This window comes from Condylura cristata, unplaced genomic scaffold (assembly GCF_000260355.1).
Source record: "Condylura cristata isolate star-nosed mole 26May11 unplaced genomic scaffold, ConCri1.0 scaffold00026, whole genome shotgun sequence".
Classification (NCBI taxonomy): domain Eukaryota; kingdom Metazoa; phylum Chordata; class Mammalia; order Eulipotyphla; family Talpidae; genus Condylura; species Condylura cristata.
Window position 1 is genome coordinate 22,419,355 of NW_004567127.1, and position 24,795 is coordinate 22,444,149.

The 24,795-nt window shown below is 42.4% G+C and overlaps 1 protein-coding gene across 2 annotated transcripts in view; it reads right to left on the reverse strand.

The window, feature by feature from the left end:
• Positions 1-24,795, reverse strand: part of TENM2 (teneurin transmembrane protein 2) — an 895,709-nt gene that overhangs the window by 353,571 nt on the left and 517,343 nt on the right. For both annotated transcript variants that reach the window (XM_004689796.2, XM_012730132.1), the window contains one exon: positions 1,495-1,704. In XM_004689796.2, the coding sequence (XP_004689853.1) occupies positions 1,495-1,704 (210 nt within the window). The remainder of the gene's footprint in view (positions 1-1,494; positions 1,705-24,795) is intronic.

The window sequence follows — 24,795 nt, forward strand, 5'->3', positions numbered from 1 at the left end:
TGGTTCTGTAGCTACAATCAGGTTCCAATGAAAGAAAAAAGGGAATATATTTCCACATATTTTTAATTATATAGAATTTCCTCAAACATGATTTTTCATAATATATTCCATTAAGTTAACATCATATTTGAAGAAAGAGCATTTTCCGATTTCATTTTAAGCCTGATTTTGAGCAATTACAGTGTCATTGTTCCACGGTAGAAAGGTTGAATTCATTTACTGTGTGGTTATGCTAGTTATGATTGATGTCTCTTCTCCAAATGATAAACCAATCACCCCAATGATGTAATGTCATTTTAAGAGTGCCATAATCACATTTCTCTCAAACTAGAAGCTCTGATGAGTTCTAATAAAGATTTATGGTAGATTAAAGGCCTTCATAATATCAACAATGGATTGCTCATTTGATGAGAGATTTGATTAGGTAATTTTTTTTTGGAAAAAGAATATGAGTTTACTAAATATATCAGGCTTGGCTTTGAAGAAGGGCATGGACCATCTCTCCACTCCCAGAATGAACCAGTTGGAATGTACTGAGGTGGCCTTCATAGTGGTGGTGGGGAGCAGTGGAGGCATATACTCCTAGATGAGCCCTCCTGGCATGGAAGTTCTGTATTGTTTTGGACAGAACATTAATAAGCACTATGACTAGCCAATTCCAAAGGGGACTCCAAAGCCTTTGGGTCAGAAGTAAATCATTTTGACAAATGTCTCTTTCTTGTTGGACCATGTGTCCTAAACTATAGCTCTTACATGTTCATGTTCACCTGGACACGTCACCAGCAGGAGAAATTTGGATACTGAGACTGTATCTATAAAATGCTCAGGCATGGGACAAGCCCCTGGGGCCTCTCACTTTGCTCTGTGAATGTGGAAGCCACAAAGACTGGGGGTTTTGAGGCCGTATTTATCAGGGTACCATATACTCAGCTTGTTCTATTCAAGGGAAGAGACGCAGGTAGTGAGTTGTACAGGAGAGGTCACCCCCAAACACTTCAGACTTTGCAAAACATTTGGTATTCATGTCAAGGGAACACATTTTAATCACAAAGTCATCTGAACGAGCGAGGAAGAAGAAGTCAGAAGTCAACCATCAAAAGGCAGGGGATCTGAGAAACACACAAATTGGGCATGTGAGGGCGAACAGGGTCATTCAGCTATGACCGGAAACACCGTGATACAAAAATTCAATATTCCACTGTCTCTCTGCACTTCACCTTTGAGACCAGCATGTTCTCCTATACAGCACTGGGCAAATTCCTCCCACTGAAGGAGGCCCACACCCTGTTAGGAGAAGCAGTACCTCTTTAGGAACCGTGACCTTCAACAAATGTACCTGGAAGTACATTGCTACAAAACAGCAAATGCATTTCACCTTGGTGCTCTCCACACCACCTTCTCCCCAGCCTTGGTTTCAGAGTTGTTATTTTGCTGGAGGTGCCAGGACAGCATGCACGCAGCCCCCCACACTCAGACGTCACAGAGTTTCCTTACCACTGCTGGAGGCTTGCTGGGGCCCTGAACATGCTCTGAGCAGGTATGAATTGGGGGAGAATTCCTCATCGGGGTTGGTGTCCATGATCTGATGGGAGGTGTTGCTGTCTAGCAATGGCATCTGGCAGCTAACGGGTGGAGGATTATGGGAGCTAGGCAGCTGAGCAGATGGGAGGAGGCTAGACGAGGATGTAGGTGGAATGGGACGACCTGGGAGAAAGGACAGAGGGGTCAAAGGTCAGCATGAATGTCATGAGCGCATTCAGAGAAAGTTACATTGAAACCACCTCATATACAGATATCCACCTTCCCCTCACCCCCCAAAGAAATACTCCAGATGTATTTTCTTGAGTGGTTTGATCAGGCTCCAAATGTGCAAATGCATGTGACAGATAGTTATATTATTTCAGAAACCCCACCTGAGTGGAAATCCCCATCTACAGCTCAAATGGGATCGATCAGTCTGGGAAACAGTCACTTCGTGCTCGCACCCCCACCACAGTCTCATCCACGACTGCACCATCTCACTACCTCCCTGACCGCGTCCCTGCTTCCATTGAGGCCATCTATCTGTAGCAGGTGGTTGGATTACCCTGTTTTGCTCAGTGTCATTTCCTTATGATGCCAAGGAGGAAAAGAAACCCCAGCTGGTGTTGCAATAAACAATGTTGTCAGAGGACCTGGTTTCAGTTTATGCCATTCAAATTGCAGGCTTAAGGACCTGTCCATGGTGCTGAGGAAGCACTTCCTGCATCTCTGCTGTCCCCCCTCTCTCCCTCTCTTCTCTGCAGCAGCCAGGCTGACTTTTTTTTTTTAAATTAAAGATCTATTTATTTATTCATACAGAACTAGGGTACAATCCAGAGATGAAGGGGTGGTGAGAGCATTCACCAGAGACAGAGTGGGGAGCAGAACAGGCAGATGGATGAAGTACACTGCTGAGGGGAGCAGCGAGTGGGTCAGGAGGGGTCTGCCTGCCATGTGCTGGGGATCAAACTCGCACTGAAGCAGCTGTGGCATGATTGCAGTGCTTTGTCCTAACCTGTTGCGCCAAGAGGGAGGGCCCCCGGGCTGATATTTTAAAGGCAGGATTCAGGTCATTTCCCTTTCTGTCTGGGAACCTCCCAAAATTTGCCACTGGATGCAGAAAGAAATCCATGCTCCTTGGGATGACCTTCGAGTCTTGCCTCCTCTGATGCCACTACATGTCTGTCTGATCTCTTATCTAACAGCGGCCCTGACTGTCATCTCCAGTCAACATGAAGAGTACATCTTTCCTTCTACTGCTTGATATGCCAAATGGTCCCACTTTCAGACACTTCACCCTTCCTCTTTCCTCTCTGGAGAGTTCTCCCCTGGCTACTACCTCATGGAACCTAACCAGCCTGCTCCTTCTCTTCGCACAAACCTCCCCCACCTGCCTTCTTGAAAACTTCCATCTACTTTGTTTGTCCAATTAACTTGTCTAAGTTTGTAGCCCTTGTTACTATTTAAAATGGACTTCTGTCTCTTTTATTCTTCTGCATCCTCAGGGTTTTCCTAGAGAATAGCACCTGTTGGATGAGAAAAAAATAAACAAGGTTGACTGAAAACTAATTAATCTGGGTAGAGGCAGAGGAGAGGTGGAAAGGGCAGAACATTTACATGCTGGTGAGTTGGCCAATGTCCCTGGTCTCTCCAACATGGGGATTTTGGGGACACCAAAGGGAATGGCTACAAAGGGCAGCACAGATGTGAAGAGGAGAGCCAGGCCAGCAGGGGATAGGCTGTGTCTGGGAGATGCTCCTGTGTCAAGAGGTTCTCCTCCCACTGCGTGGCTGTTACCACTTCTCATGTGGCAGGGCGCTCGCTCCTGGCAGCCAAATTGCCAATTGAAGATGATTGCCCGATTCACCCCTATATCTTAGGGTCCTCACAACTACTTTCCTGCTGGTTTGTGCACTTGGGAAACTCAGAAAATGGTTCCAAGAGTAGCAGCCCAAGCGATGTGACCCTGAGTGGAGGGTGTGGGCAGAATGACAAGGTTTGGAGAAAGCAGACTCAAGAACCAGGTTAGAGTTTCAAACCAGACAGGAAGTGTCTTGGGTCAGAAATGTGCTTTCCTGGTTGTAGATATACAACCGCTGTGGACACATTTTCAGTCACCTCCTGTGGATGCCAATTTTCGTTGCTACTTTATTACTGTCTTTCTTGATCTATCCTTCAGTGCATTAAATGATATTGATAGATCACTGTGGTTCAATCAAGTATGCAGTCAGCTAGACACTGATAATGCCCAAAGAAATATTCAATAAGATATCACCCCTGAATCAGAGAGCACACAGCCTAGTTGGGTCTGGCTGGTAAATACGTCATCTTAGTACAACATACTACGGAGCAGGGTGGTGACACATGAGGGCGTGTTGTTGTGGGGGCAGAGATGGGGGCTGGTCCAGTCTGGCCAGGTATAGGGAGTGGTGGAGAGTTCATCAAGGATTCCTGGGAGAGGTGATGCCTGAGGAATCTTTGCAAAGGTAGAAGAAAGGGACTTACAGTGAGAGCAAACAGAACCAACAGCTATACGAATATCCATCTTTGAGGGTGCAGGGGCCGAAGAGAGAGAAGATGAAATACCCTAATAGCTTAGATGTTAGTGCTCCCACCAGTAACACAACTGAACAAGAATCACCCTTGAAATGGACCAATGGATCAAATGCAGCTGGGTCTGAAAACTAATTCACTCATAACTGCTTTGGAGCCAGATCGGCAGTGATAGTCTTGCCAGTTGTGCAGGCAAAGGTAGATTAAACATGTCCAAATCAGCACAGACAGGGAAACTTTCTCCTCCCCAGACCCCCTCCATTGATAGATACTGTTGTCCATACTATTTAAGCACCTAGGGATTTTGTACATGACCATCTGCCATCCCACTGTCATCACTTTGCCTATATTCTCTCATTTAATTCTCAAAGTGATCTGATGATGATTATGATCATTACAATCATCCCCATTTTATATATGCGGAGACTGAGGCACAGAGGGGTGAAAACATAAAGTTAGCAAGTAGCAGGTACCAGGCATCCAACTCAGGTTTGATTAGTCCAAGACCCACCCTCCAGCCACTCTCCATGGCACCTGCCCAAAGGCAGGTGACAAAAAGGTGACCTAAAACCAGGGTGGTGCCAGTTTCCCATCTCCCAATCTCTAGGCACACTCGAGATTTCAAATAAGAATATTTCTTTGAATAACCACTTAAAGCAGTTAGTACTTGACAGGATTCAAAGATTTTCTCCTAATGTGGTTGTGAAGTTCAAAGTAGCCCTACATGGCATTGCTCCCCTCCACCTTTGTCGGGGCTCCAGAATAGGGAGGTAACCCGGGCGGAGACCCCGTGAAGTGGGTGCCGACGCGTGCCAAGCAGCGAGGCTCTGGCGGGAACAGGCTTTAACTCACAGTCAGTGGGCTTTAGGGTTTGTATTATTGAGGCGTATCTGAAACTGCATGTTGAAGAACAAGGGTGGCTGGAAGCCAATTTCTAAATTCCTTTGAGTGACTGAGGTGGAACTGAAGTTCAAGTGCAATTTTCCAGGCGCCTGATAGGATAGTTGCTGTGAAATCATTCTTTACATGAACTTTTTGAAATTTGGTTCAGCATGAATTCATTTCATCGAATACAGACAGAACTGCTTTTTAATTTATACAAATACAGACAATGGAAGCGCCGTCAGAACACAATGAAAGTGCCGGGGTTATTTGGGTGTATTGAAACACACATCACTGAATTGTCTGATTCCTGTCATTTCCCTGCCCCCTTTCATGCCATCCTTTGGTAGCTCCTTAAGCTCCATTTGCGGCTGGCACCTACCATTTACTTGGAAATTTCTCAGTCCCTAGGTCTGCCCCCAATCAAACTGTATGCTGCTTTCTATTTGCTATGTCATTTGCTAATTTTGTTCGCTTATGCTACACTCTTCCCCCTGACTACTCCAACTGACAGATACCATCTGTATAGACACCAACAGGTTCCAAAGTACAGAGGAGAATGCTGGAATGTAGACTCACTTTATAGGCTGGGATTTCCTACAGAGATACCTAGCATAGGGCAAGCATGCAAATAGACGCCGGCATGTATCTGCTTCTCACTTAATGCACTAAAGGGCCCTTTTGACCCCCAAAAGTATTCTTGAAGTTTTATTTTGACTGTGTAGGTCCCTGGCAAATATACAGAAAACTGGGTTAGTTGATGTGTTGCAAAGCAGGGGGAAACATACAAAGGCGGCAATATGCCATTCATTAAACTCATGTGGTCTTGTGGATGTGCAGGTGTGTATGTGCTTTTCCCAAATCCCCATGTATATCAAAGCCTAATTATCTGGATGAATGGGTTTCCCCTGACTTAAAAAGAAATGGGGGATAATTCAAATTTTATAAATATTTCTCTTTCCAAATAAGAACAATATTGTGATGAGTTTCAACTTCTGAAAATTTGGGGATTAGAAAGAATTACAGTGAGGCATTTTTATGTTACCTGGTTGACTGGGAGTGTTAAAAGGACACTGTGAGTTTGGTGGGAGTTAAGTGCCATCAACAATTAGAAAACTCATGGTCTAGGAGGAGGGAGGGAGCAGAGGCATAGAGCTTGTCTGCCGGTTATGCTCCATCATCCATTTCAGCCAGACCTGAAACCTTGATCCTACACCATCTGTGGTGGAAGCAACATTGCTCTAACTCCCACTGTCTCAATTATAGTGCCATTTTTTTTCTTTGTAAATTGATTTGGATTCAGATTTAGTTCTCCTACCCAAGATTAAAGGGCTATAATCACCTCTCCATCCCTAAGGCAGTAAATATTCCCCATGAAATTGCTGCTCTGCCCAACTGTTTTAAACATATTCACTAATTTATGATAGAGGGCATGTTACAGATCAATTTTCAAAATTTATTTAAAGTAACTGGATCCTTTTGTGTTCAAAAGATTAATGAACAGATATTAACATGCTCTGTGTAGACAATGTACAACTGGGCCACAGAGTGACAGAGTCTCATGGTATTTTGTGGAGGAGAGAGATACTGGGGGGGGGGGGGAGAAAAAAAAAAAAAAAAAAAAAAAGGACCAGCAAAGATTACATCCAAAAGAGTAAGTTCCATGACCTTATCACCAACTATATATTATGATGGGAACAGAAGAACAGAGCAGTGTATCCTACAGGTGTTTTTCTCTTTTGAAATTCATGACTTTTCCATGAACAGAGTAGATACCCTTTGTTGCAGGTGAAGACACTGATGCTTAAACTAATTTTCCTAACAGTGCATTTTAGAAAGGAACAGAATTAGCAGGGTTTGAACCCAGGCTGTCTGATACCCCAACACCAAGCTAAAATGGCTCACTTTATTCTGTCTCACATTAGACAAGAGTGATTACTGAAAAGTGAATGCAATTTGAACCCTACACTTCTGAGTCTCCTTCTGGAATGTGCCATACCAATCATTTCACAGGAGTTGATTGAGCATTGAAAGAAACCAAGCTTTTCCTGGGGAAAGTCCTACATCAACGGCATGGGAACACTGATTTGTACAGAGAGAAAGTGGTTCCTGAGTCAGAGCCTGGAAATCTTCCATGACTTTGCAAATTCGAAGGTTCAATAAAAACATGCCTTTCGTGCTAAAGTTGAGTAGTACAAAATGACTGTATTAACATAGGTGAAACAGCTGGTTAGAGAATTTAAACAATTCTCCTAATGCTATTTTCTAATGCTTGTTGTTTATTAAGAGCTCACTAAATTATTCACTTCCCCCATATGTTTTCAGGCTGTGTCTCTATTTGTGAAGGTGTTAAAAGGAAAGGTACATAAATATGTGCGTAAATAAAAATAATGTCAAAGCCTGGGATCTTGCCTGCCCCCTTTTTTTGGTATTTAATGAATTCTGCTCCAACTTGTTTTAAGCTCCATGAAAACATTATTCAGGAAAATATGCTGGATTTTCCAAGTTCTGTCGGATTTTGCACACTGATGATGGGTTCATCAAGGCTTGGGGGTGTGGCAGCCATGCTGACAGAAAAGGCAAAAGGTACCCCAATGGCAACTCTACCTGGTCTCTCTACTTTCAGTGGAAGGGACCATGGATACAGCTACTTCACACTCATTCAGCGTGTCAGTATATGCTTAGTCTCAGAGTTGGCGGTTTATGTATGCCTCTTCCACAAGAGTCACAAAAATATGCTCTCTAGAGATGCAGATGCAGGTATATAAATAATACACTCCAGGGGAGGAACCAAGATCTGAACTCAGGTTTTCAAATTGTCAAAATAACAACAGGCAATTCCTAAACTTTCGTCCCAAGTGAAGTCCTGGACTTCAATGGAGGTGATCATCTGTCTCTTGTAAATGCTTATTTCTGTATCCATGGCAAAAATATTTGTCTGTCTTGTGCAATCTACTGCAAGCTTCTTAGCCTATCCCATTTTATCAGTCTTCCACAACCAAGTGGGATGCAGAGAGGGCACAGACTTTGGTGCCATGTTGACTGACATCTGCCTGCTTCTGTGTGGGTTTGAGCACTTCTTTGGAACTCTCTGACAATAACAATAGTTGCTTCACACGTTACTGTCAAGTCTGGAGAAACATCAGTCATTCCCTAGAGCTATATTTGGCACACAGTAGGTACAAAGACCCAGAAGGAGCTAATGAAGCATGCAGTGTTGGTTCCAGTCGATTCTCAAGCACTTACTGTATGCATAGCTGTGTTATCATTACTACCCCCTGGAGATGGAGAGACTGGAGCAATGCCACTCAGGGGGAGTGGTTGTCTGAGACGAGCATTAGCATAGAGGAAAGCACAAACGAGAAATGAAAAGAAATTCCTGATGGCATTGATAGAGCACCAGGATTCTGTCAGACCTGAAGCAACACTTTTCAATATATGAATCACTTATGTTCCACCTACCCTCTCTTTTGTTTTGCCTTTTCTTTAAGCTAGCTTGAGTTGGTTTTTATCACTGAGAACCAAAATCATCCTGTCTAAAATGGATCATCAAGTCTAAGTGAGAAAATAGCTTGGCCAGTGCCATACCGTTATTTAGCAGAACTGGAAATAGATTCCAGATCGCTTGCCTCCAGAATGATGAAATTTTCATGTTCTGTAAGCTGACTTCCTTCCTGTTAAATCACAAGGAATCAAACATGTGGGGTCCCAGAGAAACCACTTATGGCAGGAGGTATCTAATCTATTTATAAGACTATTGTGGGTATCAAAGAGTGGGGAGAAATGCAGACAGATGGCTGTCTACTTGTTACTACAGCAGCTTTCTGTTGTCAGTACTGGAGAGAAACTCAGATCACCTTCCAGCTGTCATTGGGACTTACATATACCACATTGATCTTAGGCTGAGAGGGACTTAATTTGTTTCCTATATCTTAAATTAAATAAAAGACCAATATTAGTTTTGATCATAACTGTACACTGCAAAATGACCTCAATGCAGATAGCAACTTAAAATTAAAATATATACATGTTATACATTTATCTATGTGTATATATATTTATTTAAATCATATATTTATAGACTCTGTAGCCTGCTGCTTATGTTAGGACAAATCAGTTCTTAACAGGTAGCAATTTTCTCCTTAGAGGACATTTGGCAAAATCTAAAGATGCTTTCTTTGGTTGAAACAACTTGTGTGGCAGGCAAGGGGGCAGGAGAGGCTGCTATTGGTTTTTAAAGGATAGAGACCAGAGATGCTGCTAACACCCTACAAGGCACAGGACAGACCCATGGCAAAGAAGGCCATGACAGAGGCCGGCTGTCATAGACTCCTGAGTTGACCTTTGTGATAGCTTTAGATAAAGGCTATTTCCTGGAATGTGGTGGTCAGCTCTTAAGTATTTAAGTAGTTCTTGTCTTCCAATGGAGGAGATATAGAAGTGAACATTTTGTTGTAGTCAAGTCTTTCTGCCCTCCCACCCCCCAGAAAACATTGAGCAAATAAGCTTCTATGTCACTAGGGAATTTAAGTAAGAGAACTAGAGAGTTCCTGACTGCAAGTTAACTCCTCTCTGAGGAAGGACGAACCGCCTTTCTGTGTGAGGGCCAGGCTGTCTTTACAGAGCTACTTAGGCAGAACACCCCAGCTGAGCTTCAGCTTCACGTTACTGGACCTCACCCCAGGAATTTTCATTATGACTCCTGAGGTCTTCTCAACGAGGCAAGATCATTGTAATGGAGTTTGCTTGATTCCACATCATTCTGTTGAAAGTTTTTATTTGCACAGGAGAAGACCTAATTGTCCTCTTCACTCACACTTCACTGAACTCAGCAAAACCCAGTTAAGAATTTTCTTGAAAACAAATCGTTTTCAGATGGGCCTGGCAAAATGACTCCGATTTTCGCACAGGCTATTATACATAACTTATGGTGAGGCTGGCAGGCTGTTGGACTTGTCCCAGTTAAAGGGGCTCTTTCAGGAGCTCAAGCATGAACTGTCTTCACAGTTTAGGGCTCTAGTTTTGGGGTGTTGTTACTGGGTCGCCCTATCAACGTTCATGTTTATATATCACATCTTCCTGGCAGCACCACACTTTGAAGGTGTCAAACACAGATTAAGCTGAAAATGCAGGGTAGAGTTTATTTTTGAAATAATATGATTTCTATAATTGTCTAAGGTTAGTCTTTTCCTATTCATGAGGTACATGCAGCAAATCTATGCCACTTCCCCTTTTGAGGACACAAAATCCACGTTACCTCCAGTGACTCTACTATTTCGTGAAAGATAATAGATGCTCAAACACCTTTTGACGAGAAATTCCTTTATATATGCATCTTTTTAAAACATTTTATTTATTTTTGCATAGAATTGGGGTACAGGTCAGAGCTGTCAGAGGTCAGAGGGTTCACCAGAGACAGCCTAGGGAGAAGAATAGGCAGATTTACTGAAATACACTGCTGAGGGGAGCAGTGGGTGAAACAAGAGAGGTCTGCTGTGCTGTATGGGTCACCTCCCTGGCTGGGGATCAAACTCAGGCTGTAGCAATGATAGCACTGAGACTAAACCCTAGGCTACCAGGGAGCCCCCTTCTATTTTTTAAAGGTAGATTCATTCATTCATTCATTCATACATGCAGACAAGAACTGGAATGTAGGCCAGAGGTGCTGGAGGTGAGAGAATTCACCAGAGTGGGGAGCACACCAGGCATAGCTACTGAAATACACTGGTAAGAGAAGAAGCAGGTGAGACAGAGAGGTCTGCTGTACTCTATGTGGGTCAGCTCCCTATATAGGGATCAACTTGGGCAGCAGAGGTAATACCTCTGAGACTTAACCCTACAACACCAGGGAGGTCCTGTACATGCATGTTAATTATACCTCCCAGATCTATTATGTTGGCAATGTGTTGTTTATATCAGTGCTGTCCAACAGAATTTTCTGTGATGATGGAGATGTTCCGTTTCTATGCAGTTGAATACACTTGGCTCTTGAGCACTTGGAATGTGGCCAGTGTAACCAGAGCACTAATTTTCTAATTAATTCAAGTCGACATAGCTACACGTGGCTTGTGGCTACCATATTGGATGGCACATGTAGATTCTGATGCTACTTTCCCCGTTACCAGGATCCCTCATTCCTGTGTTTCCCCCCTCCATACAGTGGCCAATGAAGCTACAAATTTGCTAACAAAAGGCTTCTTGTCTCAACTCTCCCAACTCCCCTCTACCTGCACAATACCAGCCAGACCCTTGTAGAGCAACAATCTCTTGTCAGACTCCCTCCTCCCTGCACCCTAACCACATCTGAGCAACTGCTCTATTGAATATTGATCTTTCTCTCCTTGCATCTCTCCTGGTGCTTTTCCTTGTACTTGGTAATCTCAACTTTCTCCTGCAAGCTTTAAAGATGCTCAAACATCCACCCTTCTTCATAGAACTTTCCTGATCACCCTACCCACTGGCATGCAGGACATGCTTCTATTTTACCTGTTAGACGGGACCTTATTTGGCTGTCTAAATGTGTGACTCACACATGAAACAGTGAGTGGCTGGAAAAAGGCTGCGGCCTTCGTGTTTGTGTGCCAGCTTGCAGCCGACAGCCAGTCTACAATAAACAGTAGTTCAATTGGTTGATGATAAAAATCACTCCACAAACATGAACTGGATGGATCAAGTGTATGTGGAGCTGAAGCCACCGCTGAGTGGTGTTGGTCTCAGGGTGTAGATGCTACTCAGTGTGTCAGTTTCTTGGTGGGAAGAATTCATTTGAGTTTGATTGCCTTTGTCCTATTAATCAAGTGGCTAGAACATAAAGCCAGTACTTCATCCGGGCTCAGGTGAAGACACAGCTGGCTGTGACATATTGAAGGAAAAACTGATATGGGCTTTATTAAGAGCCAACGGAACATCTCCATCATCACAGAAAATTCTACTGGACAGCACTGACCTAAACAACACATTACCAACATAATAGATCTGGGAGGTATAATCCTGGTTTCCAAGGGGACGCCTGTGTAAGGGACTGTCTGGGATGGCAGTGTGAGCAAACTGTGGGCTTCACCAGTTGACCCTAGAATTCACCCGTGTGAGAGTGCATCCTCTCTAGTTAGGAAGGCTTGGGAGATGCACCTCCATGTTGGGAAGGCACATGTGGGGGGCACAGTCCCTTAGGTGTGGGGGCACCAAGCTTGGCCACATGCAGAAGATATTTGGGGCAGTCTCCTTGCTTTCCATTACACTCTCAAAAGAGCTTAGTTGGGGGAAAACCTGGGCGATAAAGATTTCTGGAAGCTGTATGCCCAGGGCAAAACTTAGTTTTCAAGCAGATTCCTTGGAATGCATCTTCAGTGGCATGGGCATCTTTCTCACTCACCTTTATATGTTGGTTTCTGGTATTTGCGCCACATGGAAACAACAGTACTGCCCAGCGATGGGATCATGATGTGCTGTGATGTTCCAGGTATTCTGTCTGGGCCCTTTACACCTATTAATATTATTATGCTTATATCTACGATGGGGTGGGTGATGGCATTCCCATCTCAAAGACAACCACACTGACATGCAGGAGGAATAAGTTGGCTGAGAAGAAGAATGTGAGTCCAGTCATTCTGGCATTAGGCTCATGGCACACCGCATGAGACATGCCAATGGAATCTATTAACCTTTGTCATGACAAAGTACTGATCACTGATGTGGCAGTACCGCTGGCATTGGAACCAGACTGAAGTTCAAATCTTGGCTCTGCCTCTGATTCGCTGGGTGACTTTTGGCAAGTCACCTAACTTTTCTGCACTCAACTGATAAGCAAAAATGTGTATAGACATACTCCACAGATTACTGTAAGTATTAAATGAGACATTTAGATAAATGTTCTGGAGTAAATGATAAGTACTATTATCATCCATAAGAAGGGTGTGAGATAGATGTGATATCCTTCTTCTAGGGGAAATAACATATATGAAAGTACATTGCAAATGGTGAAGTGCTCTACAAATGGTAATTGTTTTCAATCTCATTATTGGAAGGCTTTTCAAAGGCTTTGTCTGTTGAGAGCAAACAGTTCTCAACACTAAGTCTGTGTTTTGCTCTGTGCTTTAGGGATGACAAGGAAAACTCTGGACTCAGGCAACAGATGTTCCCTGTATTTCAGCTCTCTGCTGCCCACACTTAGGGTATCCCACCCATTCCTTACTAAATAGTCCTTGACAAGGGGCAAAGATTAGCTCTCTTGGAATCTAACCACCCATGACCTACAAAAGGATGGAAAATTCTCCTTCAAAGGTATAAAAATGTTTTGAAATTGGAATGAACAATGTAAACAAGATTGGTCCCTGGTTTAGTATTATAGGAAGACATGGATTGCATATGTGTAATCCTGAACAGTCATTCAAAAGTCACTGCCTTGCATAGGAAAAAGCCCTCTCGTACAGTACAGTTACAAAGGGTACTGTGGTTCTGAGGCCAGGTTTACTTTTGCAGATAGTCGTGTGCCTCACTCCATACATGCTTTTGGACTGTAGCATTAACAGCACAGGTAGGCTAAAGGCAGAGTCCTTGGTCCAGAGACTAACGTCCATTCCCATTTCTTGAGCATTTGTGATAGTCTAGGTATCATGTGTCAAGTGTTTCATCCTTTAGAATTATACAACGCTGTTGATACTACCCCCTTATTTTACAGAGGAGACACCTGACACTGACAAAACTCAAAGGACAAGACCAGTGTATTACTCAGCAGGTAACTGGCTAGGTCAAGATATGAGTTCAGATCTCTACAATTAAGCATGGTGTGTCACTTACAATCATGCAACAATAAATAGGCATAAAAAGAGAGAGAAGTAACTCCTTCCAACCAGGATCAACTGGGAAGACAGATTAGGAGTGGCAGATTGGGGTGACGAAATAATCTGTAGGAAGTCCTCCCACAGCTCAAAAATTCTCCAATTTCTAAATAATATTCTGCCCACGTAGTAAGGATGGGCTCAATCATGGGGTAGAGATCACAGAAGAGGTTGCGTCCTAGGAGAAATCCACAACCTTCCCTTTCACCTTGTTACCATTCCTGTGTCTCCAATCCGGCTAACTTGTTCTGTGAAGGTCAGAACGAATTTTTGAATTTTTCTCCTCAGACCCTGCAGTGGCAGGAGCCTGCAGGCTAGTGTTCTCTGAAGGCTCACTTGGAACACCCTCCAGGGACCACGCATCCATGCAGATATGAAAGACATGAAAAGCAGCCTTCCCAGGGCAAGAGGAAACATGATGGGGAAAAGGAGGAGGAGAATTAACTCCACAACTGGAAGCATGCAAATCATGCTGACCGCCTACACAGTTGTGCCATTATTGAACCCCAGGACTAGGAGCAAAGTGAGTGATTTGTGTCCGGAATAGCACAGTGCTGTGTTGTGGTTGAAAAGCTGTAGGAGAGATGGTTCCTTGACACTCATATAACCAGTGACCTGCCAGACAATGAAGGTATTTTAGTTTAGCCCATGAGAAGCTCGTGTGTGTGTGTGTGTGTGTATGTATGCACATGCATTCTTAAATTGACTAGAATCAGCAAAATTAATACACACCCACAGGGCATTGTTGGCCAAGTCTCTATTTTCATAAATAATGCCTTTCTTGCCTTTTACAAGCCCGTTTGAAGACCTGCAGTGCATCCTGGCTGCAATTCAAAGCCCATCTAATGAAAGCACCTCCACTGTCAGCAATGTTAATGTCACTTTAAAGAGTGTGAAATGTTGCTAAATGTGTCAGGAAACAATTAGATAACATAAGAGGCATGTTTTCTCTGTGCACAGAGAAATATATTATGCAGGCGGGAGATAAACGCAAAGTTTTCTGAGCTCTAGCATATTCAGCACTCTCCCTCTCTCTCTCTTTTTAATCCAACAGAGAAATTGTCTGGCAAGAGTAAGCCCTGTTTCAAATACTTGGAGAAGGGAGAAAGGCCTGCTTTGCCTCTGACTGCTGTCGCTTGAGCTCTGTGCTATCAGCCTCAGCAAGATACAGTCTTCCACTCAAATTAAATGTGTGCCCTCCTAATTAGCATTATAAATATAGGTTTCTCTGAGCCAGAGTTGATAAAATTACAGTGTTGGGCTGGAGAGGAACCGGCAGCACTCCCAGGCGACACAATGGCTGCAGCGTTTGCACGGTTAGAACAATGCCCCCAGAGCCTGCCCCCATCTTCAGAGGTCAGCCTGGGGAGGGAAGGTAAATGCCAAGCTGGCCGACATTAGGATGGCAGCCGGGCCCAGATGCAATCTCTTCTCTGTGTGTGATGGCTCCTAAGCTCTGGGGAGAGTGGTTCTTACTGCAGAGCTTCTTTAGAGTTTTGTCATCTCCACCACCTGTGGGCTTCCAAACAGAGCCTCAAATTCACAGGCAAGAGCCAACTAAAATGGATTCCACCCCCCACCCCAACTCCCCGTCTCTACCTGGCATCGCTCTCCGTGGTTCTGAAACTGCTCTAGGAAAGGGTTGTTTCTTTGCCTCCCCCACCCCCAAGCTGACATGCTCTGCCCCACTTTGAGAGAGGCAAGGAGGAATTTTGAATTAGGTGAGGCAATTAATGGAGAAGGGAAGAAAGGAGGTAGACAGTAAATAAAGAGACCATGGCAAAAACTCTGAGGTACGCATAGCCTCAGAGTGACTATATGGGGGTGAAAAGGGAAACTGATTTGTTTTGACATTGTTTTCAAATACTCATAGTTACCAAGAAAGAAATCATTGGCAACCAGGGCTGAAATGTTGAAAGACTTAAGATGAGTGGCTAATTTGCATGCTGGGTGATGCAATGATGTGCAATTTGGGCATGACCAAACAAGTTTGTGTGGGCAACCAGCAAACACCACCATGATGGAAGTGATGTGAGTTTTCAGGTCTTTCCAATGAAAACTTGCCACACTGTACAGAGGAAGACAGACAACTGTGGCTAGTAGTTCATGTTTGTTTCTCAATTTATGTGGTCTGCCATGTTAGGTAGGTCTTTGAAGCTGGGAGAAGGGATGACTTGCTGCTTTATCTCCTTCTCCAAGCCTCTATTTAAGGCAGCCATCTAGCTATCTCTATGATTAGTACAATTTATAGAATGATCTGGATTAGGTCAAAGAAAGATGTGACTAAAAACACTGAAAGCTAGCTCTGGCAGGAACCTCAGATGATATCTGGAACAACCAATTCACTCTCCTGATGACACATTTAGGGTTCAGAGTGAGAAAGTGGCTTTTCCCAGACCACACAGAGAATTAGTGAGCTCTGAGCAAAGTTCTAACCACTAAATTACACTCTTTATAATGATATTTAAATCAAAGGATGGATAGAAAGCCCGGAGTTCAAATTAGGATGACGGGGAAAGATTTTCTTCATCCTAAGAGTGGACTGCAATTCTACAATTCTAACAGAAGATATGTAAAACAGGTTCCCATCACTAACCCCCCCCCCCCAAAAAAAAGGGAACACACCAACATTTAATGTTATACTCTGATTTTCTGAACTATGCTTACTTCCTCAAAATGCAAATGTATGTCTCAGGAAAGAAGGGTTCCATGGCCAAATGGTTTTTGCTTTATGAGGCAGTATGAAAATCAGATGGAAAGGAGTATTACTTATAGTCCATGCTGGATTTGCTGGTCTATTCCGTTGGAGACTGACGTCATCTTAGGAGCCTACTTGAGAAATTGAGTTGCCCATGGGGAGGAAATTCAGACTGATAGGTGCAATAAAAATCATTTAATAGGTTACAGGCCCCACAGCTCTTGAGCCTCGAGAAGAGGTAAGAGAAGTTGTAGAAACCCTCAAATAATTGAACTGTGAGCCATGGAAAAAGAAATGGACTTTTATAAATTGTTTCAGATGTCAGTTATAAGAATGCTGAAAGTTAAAGGAGGCAGGATCTTTGATGTGTGCTTCATTTATCTATGCCTCTCCTTTATATAAGTTCTGCTTAGTATTATGGTTCCTTAGGCATGAGTTTCATCATTCCTTCTAGAGTGCAACCTATTCTTTCATTTATTTGACACATTTATTGAATAACTACTCCATGTCAGGCTTTCTTTTAGGCAAGGGCATAGCTCTAGGTGGTTGTTGAGTCTGCACTATTTAGTGTTGCTATTTTCCCTCTTTCTATCTCCCAAATCACCTGACATCGTACTTGCTCACAGAAAATGTTTAATAATTATTTTTGGCCAAAATGGTCACCAACCACCCAAAGAGCTTTAACAATAGTGGCTGAATAACATCAGCACTAGCCCTTACAGGGAAAAGCTCCCCATCTAACAGACTATGTAAGCAGACCTGAGCAGCTACAGAGATTGTTTTCACATTGAGAGTAAGATTATAGGCACTTTAAATCCAGCTCCAATTCTAAAGACCCATAATTTTGTGAATGTTCTTATCACTGCACCTTGGGGATAGAGGAGACAGGGGGTCATTCAGAAGATGTCTCAGAAGTAAGTTGTTTGCCCAGACAGTCTCCCTTCCCTACCAGAAATCAGATGTCCATTTGCCTCCTGCCTTCTGCATATCTGAAATTTTTTAAGTTCCCAGTTGAAAATGGAGACCCATATAGATTCAAGCATCCTGACAGGACTTAACTTTATTTAAAGGAAACATGTCACCGTGTTGAAGCTTAAGCTCAAATTAATTATAACAAGTGTAATATTTGGCCAACCTTAGTCTCATGATTCAACATTCCCGCTTGATCAGTTTCCAGAGCTAAATGAGAGCCTATAACCATTTGCAATGTAATAACACTTTTTGCTTTTATGGCTGCTTTCATCTATGGATCTCAAAGCATGGTGCAAACAGTAATTAATGTTCACCTGGGAGGTAAGGATGCTTTTTCTTGCCTCATTTGGCAAAGTGGGTGTGGGAGAGGAAACTGGTCAATGTCTAGGCAGGAAAGGTGGGCTCCTTCTTCCCACCTTCCTCTATGAGCCCAGTAAAGTATCCACATTGTTTAAACAAAGAGCAGGCATATGTGTACTTGAACTAAAAATAAGAGAAGTAAAAAATGTAAAAGTATTCAGTAGAAGAGAGGCTGAAATAAGTGCTTGTGTGGGAGATTAAAGGGTTAGTAGGGAATTTCCATCAGAGTTTCTAAGATTAGTCATCATAAGAAAAGGTCCTTAAACCCTTCCTTCTCTTCTATCTTTCCCTCTCCCTCCCCATTTCCCCACCATCCCTTTATGCCTTCCTTTTCTGAGTGTCTAATGAATGTCAAGGACTTTTTTATGGGGTGTGGCTATGAAGTGATAAACCAAAATCTTTGCCTTCTTGGAGCTTATGTTCTTGTGTAGAGAGAGGAAAGCCAGTAAGTGAATAATAGCAAATCTAACAAAAATATACATATTAATAGGCACACAGATACAAATACATGTATGTGTGTGTATATATGTACTGGATAGGAAAACAGAGACTAGTTAGGGCAAGAAGCAGTAGTGGAGGGTTGGGAGGTGGATGCTACTTAATATGAAGTCTTCAGGGAGACCTAGCTTAACCTCCCAGCTGAGATAATACCAGCACAGGCACTTGGGGGATGAGGGGAAGATGGAGGCAGATCTCTGATGGGAAGCACATTCTGGACAGAGGGATTGGCCAGAACAGTGGCTCTGAGCGTGTAACATATTTTGGATAACTCAGAGAAAGCAAGCAGACCAATGAGTCTGGAATGGAATGAGAGATGGGAAGAGTGACTTCACAAGCCAGGTGCTTGATTGTCAGTCTGAGTGGGAAGGAAAGGAGCTGGAGAGTTCCGAGAGGAGTGACACGCTGATATACAGGTCAGAAGATTGCTTTGGCTGCTGGGTGAAAACAGACTCAGAGAAGGCAAGGGCTGAAATGGTGGTAGGGGTGGCGGTCGGGGTGGGGGTACCATTAAAAGGTGGTTCCAAGAACCCAAATTAGAGATGACTGGGGCTTGGACCAGAGTAGAAATGTTTGTGAAAGGCATAAAGATCAGCTGTTTGCAAAAGGCATAAAGATCAGCACCTGGACATTCTGAGGATAAAATTAATATGTTTTGCTGATAGATCTATGTGGGGGTTCAAAAGAGGGGTATCACCAATAATTTGGGATTTTGGGGGGGTCTGAATAAACATGATTACAGAAGCACTTGTTTTATCGTATTTACATATTTATGCTATGCACATAGCAGAGATGAAAGACATAACCGGATTGAAAACCATTCTAAATGTTTGAAAAGGATGCTAATTATTGCCTACAAACCCCTTCTGAGGCAGAGAGGCAAATCATGATTTTATTCGCAATTTTACCAAAATATATCTCCCAGGAAGAAAGAGGTAGAGAAAGGGCTATTAGATGTTCTGAAGCAGAACAGAACTGACAAGCAGACACCCATCTTTTATCCAACTTAAGGGAATCTAATAAAATCTAAGCTGAGAGAGTTGAACTTTCCTCTTTGTCTGGCCAAGATGCTGATCCACATGTCTCAGAGTTAAAATTTCTCAACAGATACAGGAATAGGAATGGCCAAACAAATAAGCCATTTTCTTCCTGCAAACTCATATTCATACGCGGTACAGAGTCGTAAATTAATTTTGGTCCTGTTCTCTGGTTTCTCCTTTAGCTTGACCTGATTTTCTCACAAGCCTCAGGCACAGTTAATTTGTAGGGAGGGGTATGTGTATCTATGAGAGAACATGCATTTGTGCGTGTGAGCATGTAGATGTGGATCTTTACTGAAATATTAATATAGCACCTTTTTATTATTATTTATAGGAGAACTGTATCTTCAGGGCTTTTAAAATAAAAAGAAATGGAAGATAGTGAAGTGAAATTATTTTTTAGTGTTCATACCCTTTGGTTGATATATAAATAATACACATGAAATGGTAAACAGCATTAAGGGTACAATTATTGAATCAGTAGAAATGTAGATTCACCAGTACCACGTTTCCAGTTGTTATCACGATAGGGAAGCGGCTATTTATGTAAAGCTCTTTTTTATTTTTAAAGTCTCATTTGAATTTTGCTGTAGTTGAATTATTTTATCACAAAGCTGGAATATCTATAAAATTGAAAACCTAAAGCTAGGATAGGAATTGGCCACCAATATAAAACTTCAGTCAGACAGAATAAAAAGCAGTCTGGGTGTCTTGTGGGATGAAACACTGCCTCAGTGGTTTTGAATGACTCCCCCACTCTAGACCCTCATGCAGTATGCAAGGTAGAGAAATTGTTTGCACCTTTCCAGAAAAATATGCCATGTCCTGAAAGAAAGGCAAATGTTTTCCTTCAAACAACAACAATGCAAACATCCATTGGAATCATCTACTTAAAAGTATGCTAGGAGTGAAATTTCCTCTACTCAAACTGAGCCTCGATTAAAATGAATGTCTCACCCTTGTAATCTCCCATAGGGTTATGGAACCTTATTTATTTAAATTGGTTGGCTGTCCCCTGAGAATTCTACCAATGGAGTGATACAAAAACTCATTAGTGCCATTTTATTTTTAAATCCCACAGAACAGTCTCAAGCAGAGCACGATGGCTCTCTGAGGTGCTCCCACTGCGGCGCAGCCTCTGGAACGGGATGAGCACCAGTAAATCATAATGCCCATCAATCAAACACAGGTTGCTATCTGCTGACTCTCCGCTATCACTTGTGGGGGACAGATCCAGTTCCTGATGACACCTGCTATCGAAATCTGACTCGACAGGACATGCGTGCCCCATTTTCGTCTCATTTTGCAATTTCGTAAATTTTAGGAGGATTGAATACAACTTCCAATTCCATCGAAAGCGACATATAAAAGAACCAATCATGCACATTGGCTTTCTACGGGACTCATACTCATACAGTAGAGGCATGAGAGCAAAAGCAAACAAAACAAAACAACAAAAAACACCACCAACAAAAATAAAAACCACCAATTATCATTAAGTCCACATATTAAGAGACCAGTATACAAACTAACAATTGGGTGCTGTCAAATGTTAAAACTACTAAATTCCTGTCTTGTTAACTCATCTGACGGCCATTTCTTCAGTTAAATAGGGATAAATAATAAAAAACAATTTACAACTAAAAGATGCTAGCATTTTGCAGCTGCTGAATGTCTTTTGGGGAGATTAGCTTCTATAATGAGGAGATATAACCATCATTTTATAAAAGCTGTTGCTGTCTTGGGAAAAACACCATTGAGCATGATTAGAAAAAGCCTTCCTTCATGAAACTATTACAGTCACGCACTGATTGCTTGGCATATACTTAATGATATCTCCATAGCTGAAAAACAATAATTTGTTTCTGTAAATCTTGACATAACACATTAAGTTCAACCTTTATTAGTTCTACCTTTGACTTGAGTAGCTTAAACTTGCAAAACCCTGAAAAAGTTGAACAACAAACCAACTATCCTACAATGTTAGCATAAAAGTATCCATTACCCACTAGCTTAGTTAGTAGTCTTTGTCAAAGAACTTCCATAACATTTCAAGTATCTGTCACTGCTAGTTTCCCATTAAGGAAATCAAAGATGCGTAACGGGGATGAGAATTATGGAGTAGGGAAAACTGTGTGTAGTACTCAATTAGGCAATAAATATCTAATTTTTCTTCTTTATATATATAGGGTCATCTTAAGTGACCCTAACAGAGTTGATTTCAGTTTCGTTCATAAGGAGAAATAAAAAGAGGAAGGAAGGAGCACAGTTTCTATGTTCCTCTTTCCTTTCCCTATCTTTTCCTATTTCCTCCTCCTCAGAAGTCCAGGAAGCTTCAGCTGCTTCTAGAACAAAGACCCACACCAGTCTTGACCACAAGACTTGTTTTGCTGCAGCTGCTACCCACAAAGACAGAAATGTCTCCAAAGCTTAAGTTCCTGAACTTTCATATTCGTAATAGTCAAAAGTCTACCTTCCAGCTCTGGTACTATTATATCCAAGACCAAAATCAGAACCTTTCAGGGAAACTTTTCATACCCTAAAAGAAGAAGAAGAACACCATCTAAACATGTTTTCACACTTTACCAACTATAAAATTCCTTAATTAACCTTTTATGACTAGGATAAATTGTTGGAACCCACACATGCATAATTCTTCATAATTTTTTTTGAAACTCAATCACTATACACACAAACATTAAATAAGTGTCCTCCCTTTAACACAAAGAACCTCATATCAATACTCAGAATTCATGAGTCATAGGACACACTAAGATAACATTCACTCTCTGCATTTTATCCAGCCCTCCATTCCCAGGCCAATCACCCTGATCAATGACCCCCCAGTTCAGCTGCCACTTACAGCAATCAAAAGCATTTCCAAGTTGGGAAAAGGAAAACTCCATGAAGACTGACACATTTCTTCACAAGTAGGTTTCAAGGCTTTGCTCTTTACTGCTGGGTTCAAGAGAGAAGTTTATCTTTTGGGATTAGGGTAACGATTAGTGATTTATGCACTTGAAGAGTGATAGTACTAGGTGCAAAAGATCACACCTTCCTGAATGAACATGAGAAAATTCAGAGTTGTAATTATTTAGTGTTTTTAATGCCAAGCCTCATCTACGTCACACAAATCCCTGAATCCAGCACTACAGAGTACCTATTAACTCCTTGTGAGCTAACTGAAGTGGAGGGTGCTTGGTGTGGGGGAGGAATGGGGTTGGAGGTGGGGTTGCATCTAGCCATTGAAGACTGGTGGAGGATCCAGATTTCCTGCATCTCTTTCTTACTTCAGAAGCTTTAGAGAGGAGTTTCTCTCTGGCATGCAAGTTTTGTCTGTAACACTCATCCTCTTCAGTAGCCCACCAGAAATTTTCATACCAGCCCACTGCTGATTGATTGGATTTATGGCTTTGTTTACTCTCATGCTAGGTTACATCATCTCTGGGTTAACTGTGGAAGAAATAATTTTCTCATTTAAAAAATGTGAGCTCAGGAGAGGGACTCCCTCTTCTCTCTCCATTATATGTTCTACCACAGAATCTAGATGCATCACCTTAGTCCTAGTGGAATTCCCTCCTCTATAAATGCCCCTTCCTAATCATCCAGATGATTATAGAGCAAAGAGCTTCCTCTCTTCAGCTGGCTTAGGGCTCATACTTCATAACTCAGTTATAAATATGTGTGCGGTGGGCACCATCTTATCCCCACCTGGTCATCTGTGGTCCAACGCCTGGAGCCTGAGATTATGTGACATTACATGGTAAAAAGGAATTTTTCAGATGTGCTTACAGATCTTGATTTGGGAAGATAAAAATGAGGCAGAAGGACCAGAGTCTAGGGGGAGCTATAGCGAAGGTCAGAGATTGAGGTGAGGAAGGCACCAGGAGTCAAGGAATACAGGAAGCCTTGTGTGCTCATTCAAAAGGTCAGTAAGCGCATTCTCCCCTCAAGCCTCCAGCAGGGATGCAGCCCAACCACCACCTTGATGTTAGTGACTTGTGACTGCTTTTGTACTTCTCACCTTCACAACTGAAAGATGATTAACTGGAAAATCTCCAGATTTGGAGTAATCTGTTTCACTAGCAATAAGAAGTGAATAATGTACTATGTGACTTTCTACATGGTTCTCCTTGCCCCATACTGGGAGTGTCTGTTGGAAGGTGATAGGCATCAGTGGGTAGACATTAGGAAAAGATCCGAGCCTGCCCCTACATTCTTACGTCTCGGAACTGAGCTCTGTGAGAGAACTGAATTTACCAACAAACAGAAATATCACTGATACTGTCACTTCTGGCAAAAAGTCAACAGTTAGTGAATCAATTGCTATCTTGATAACTACCCAAGCAGGGCAAATGCTTGGAATGGTAGCTTTTTAGCACTGACTAAGAAATCATAAAGCACTGGGGCTTACAATCTACGTGGGATAAACAACAGGTCCCTTCCAGGGTTTCTAATGCTGCTCTAGAGTATAAATGTGCCCAAAGCCAGAATACTGGCGGATATTTTGATCAAAGCAGTATTTTCCCCTTTTCAATTGAATCTTAGTACCTTGGTTAAAATACACACTTTCCACTTAGTCACAGGCCTCACTATTCTCTTTCCTGCCCATGGCTAATTTATTCCCTCATCAGTTAACAGTTCCTTATGGGCACCCCACTAGTCAATCCAGGGTTAAGATCTAAGATGACTGATGATGCATTTTACATCTTAATGCTCTGAAGAAATGCATTTTACATCTTAATGCTCTAATGATCCTCCATCTCCTATGACCTAATCAACCATCTGGGTAGCCCCCCACCCCACAGTCTATCCTACAACTGCTAGTAAAATACCACAGGGCTCTAGTGTGGTGTGTTCAGTATGTTAATCGAAAAATTGAATAAGGACAGAGATGGTGGTCTCAGCATATTTATAGAGAACATTATGCTACAAATAAAAGCTTTTTACTTTTACTATATATACTTTTACTAGATACATGCATACACACTAGCTACCTAGCTAGCTATAGTATAGAAGAACTGGGTTGTAGGCCTGTGGTACAATGGGGGAAGTAAGAGGATTCACTGGCGACAGAGTGGGGAGCACAACAGTGGATTTACTGATACACACTGCTGAGGGGAACAGTAGGCAAGACAGGACAGGTCTGCTGCGCTGTATGTGGGTCACTTCCGGGGCGGGGAGGGGGGTGGTGTGTACTCAGGCCAAAAAGGTGAAATCCTTGAGACTTAATCTGTAGGCTACCAGAGAGGACAAAAGTTTGTATTTAGGATAAGCAGATGAAAATCTAAAAAAGCATGAATCAGTTACACTGAAATCTAAGTGACTACATGTAAACTTTTGTATTTTAAAATAAAACAATCAACCAAAAATAGAAAAGCCCTATGCAGGCACAGAAGACCATCAAGTAACACTGTTTAGTTCAATGTTGTTT